The sequence below is a fragment of the Antennarius striatus genome, chromosome 6, assembly GCF_040054535.1.
Source record: "Antennarius striatus isolate MH-2024 chromosome 6, ASM4005453v1, whole genome shotgun sequence".
In the NCBI taxonomy this organism is placed as follows: domain Eukaryota; kingdom Metazoa; phylum Chordata; class Actinopteri; order Lophiiformes; family Antennariidae; genus Antennarius; species Antennarius striatus.
This window is the reverse complement of record NC_090781.1, coordinates 8,942,284-8,944,710: the sequence shown is the minus strand read 5'-3', so window position 1 is coordinate 8,944,710 and position 2,427 is coordinate 8,942,284. Positions and strand designations below refer to the sequence as shown.

At 49.6% G+C, this 2,427-nt stretch overlaps 1 protein-coding gene across 1 annotated transcript; it reads right to left on the bottom strand.

Moving 5' to 3' along the window:
* Positions 1–396: 396 nt before the first annotated feature.
* Positions 397–1,443, bottom strand: LOC137596787 (P2Y purinoceptor 3-like). The gene has a single exon (XM_068317531.1). It carries the CDS (start codon positions 1,378–1,380, stop codon positions 397–399), a length of 984 nt encoding a protein of 327 aa, XP_068173632.1. The 5' UTR covers positions 1,381–1,443.
* Positions 1,444–2,427: the final 984 nt, after the last annotated feature.

The following is a 2,427-nucleotide window of genomic DNA, read 5'->3' as shown; positions in this document are numbered from 1 at the left end:
TATTTTAACCATGTGATAGAATGACTCTTGTGGTTGGTGTTTCCTGAGTTTAATGTTATTTTTGAAGATAAATCCAGTTATGTATGTTTTTATAAACACCAAACAGGATCCTTTCCGCCTATGGCAATTACTGTGTACACATTTGAACTCATGATTCATGGTGAACTGGGGGCTTTTATGGAGACTCGATCATTTACAAACGGCAGAGGGCGCCATGTCCACCAACATCAGATCTGGTCATAAATTTGTTAATAACGATTACCTACCTAGAATTTTCTAAATTAGTTCCTTGCATTCATATACAATATAAACAATGTTTTAGTAAAAATAAATTTAATTAAATATAAACAGGACGAAATTTCATCGTCCACAGTCTCAGGATAAGTCACTGATGGTCTACCCTCCGGACCTATTTGCGCCACCCACGTCCTCCACGCGGGGTTCCACTCTCTTCCTCCCGCACAGCCAGGCCCAGAGCTTCATGGGGCTCCGTCCGGATCCCCAAAAGTAGAGGAGGGGATTTGCGCAGCAGTTAAAACTGACCACTGGCTTCCAGACCTTATATGAGATAATAACCGTGTTCATGAGGCCACAATCCACGGGCAGGTAGACCCTCACAAACAAGTAGACCGTCCGAGCGATGTGATAAGGCACGAAACACACCACAAACACTAAACACACCACGACGAGGGAGTACAGGGACTTGTTGCGCCTCCGAGCCGTCCTTGGATTGGAGATGCCGTCGGCGGCCCTGCAGTAGATCACCTTCATCATGGAGCAGTAACAGGTAACAACGATCAGGAAAGGGATCAGAAACCCCACCACGTCTAAAAACAACCCGTATGGGAAGTAAAGTTCAAACTGTCTAGGGTTGGTCATTTCAAAGCATACAGTTCTGTTATGTATGACACCCGTGTGCGCAAAAAACAGTGTCGGTAAAGTTTCCAAAGTGGCCAGGATCCAAACTGCGCCTGACGCAAAAAGTGCGAGTTTTTTGGTCCTGAGGCGCACGGCGGTGATGGGGAAGCACACTCCGAGGAAACGGTGGATGCTGACGCACGTCAGAAACAGCATGCTGCAATGGAGGTTGACGAAGAAGAAGAATCTGACGCTTTTACATATGATGTTGCCGAAGGGCCACACACCGCCCATGGCGTTGCTGATGATGAGAGGAGGCAGGGACAGCACGTAGAGGAGATCCGCCAGGGACAGGTTGGTCAGGTAGATGTCCGTGCCGCTCCACCGACGCGTCTGGCACCACACGCACCACAGCTGAACACCGTTTAAACTCAAGCCAAGGATGAACACAAGACTGTAGGACAACGGAAGAAGGATCCTCTGGTAGTAGGTAGCAACTGGACAGAGTCTGAAGTGCTCCATTCAGCTCAGGTGATCAGATAATGAGCGACTCCTGCCACTTCACACCTTAACTGACCTGCTGTCCTCTCTCCTCACCTGTTTCCAGCTGACCCAGCCTCCTGTGATGATAGTGTTTGTTTAAAAAAAAGAAAAAGAAAAAAAAAAAGCACCAAATGCATTTGTTTGCTCAACCCTCTTGTTTCCCCACAATACCTGCGTGATGCAAACCATCATGACGCAATTTCTCAGGTATGAGCAAATATACCTGCGGACCGTGAGGCGCGACAAGAGACACATAATGAGATTTATTGTGATAGCCTATGTGTGATCACTCCTGACCCGAGACAATGTGTGCAGAATAATTAATGCACTGATCCCCCCCACCCACCCACCCCCATTACCAAGTTAAATGACATGAGCGCACACGCTCCGTGGGCGCACGCGTAAAGAAACGCGCACACGCTCAGCGTCCCATTGGCTGAGAGAATTCTCCCCCAAGTCTGGCGTCTACACCGGCTGCTCCCGAACCCAAACTGCTCACTTCGTTTCTTGTCTGGCCGACGGGAGGGAGAGAGGAAGAGAGAGCTCGTCATGCTGAGGAACGGCACGTACAGGTTAGTGTCATCACCCACCGACTGATCCCATCTCACCCACGCGTGGCAACGGTGTTTATTTTGGGGGTGGGTGGGGGGGGGGGTGGATGAGGATGCTCATGCACCGATAAGTGATAAAATCCTGCAGTAACTGCGCTCAGCTGACGCACGGTGGTGGGGAGGGAGGGATGCGCACAGACTGTTACGCGCACCGAGGGATGATCGCGTTTAAACGTATTTTTGGGGGAGTTTTTTTTTGCGCGTTAACTTGAGCCGTGTCGTTCCAGAAGCATGTTCCAGGGAGAAGAAGTGAGGCTGCGTGCCGGGACCCATGCTGTGGTTCGGGAGAGGAAGCACCTCGCGTTGTGCATTAATAACCAGGTAAGAACGGATAGGCTGTATGTCAGTACTGTAAAGTGGACTGCAGCCTATTTTCCCTCTTCCTCTGAGGAAGGAATAATGCTGATGGGTGAAG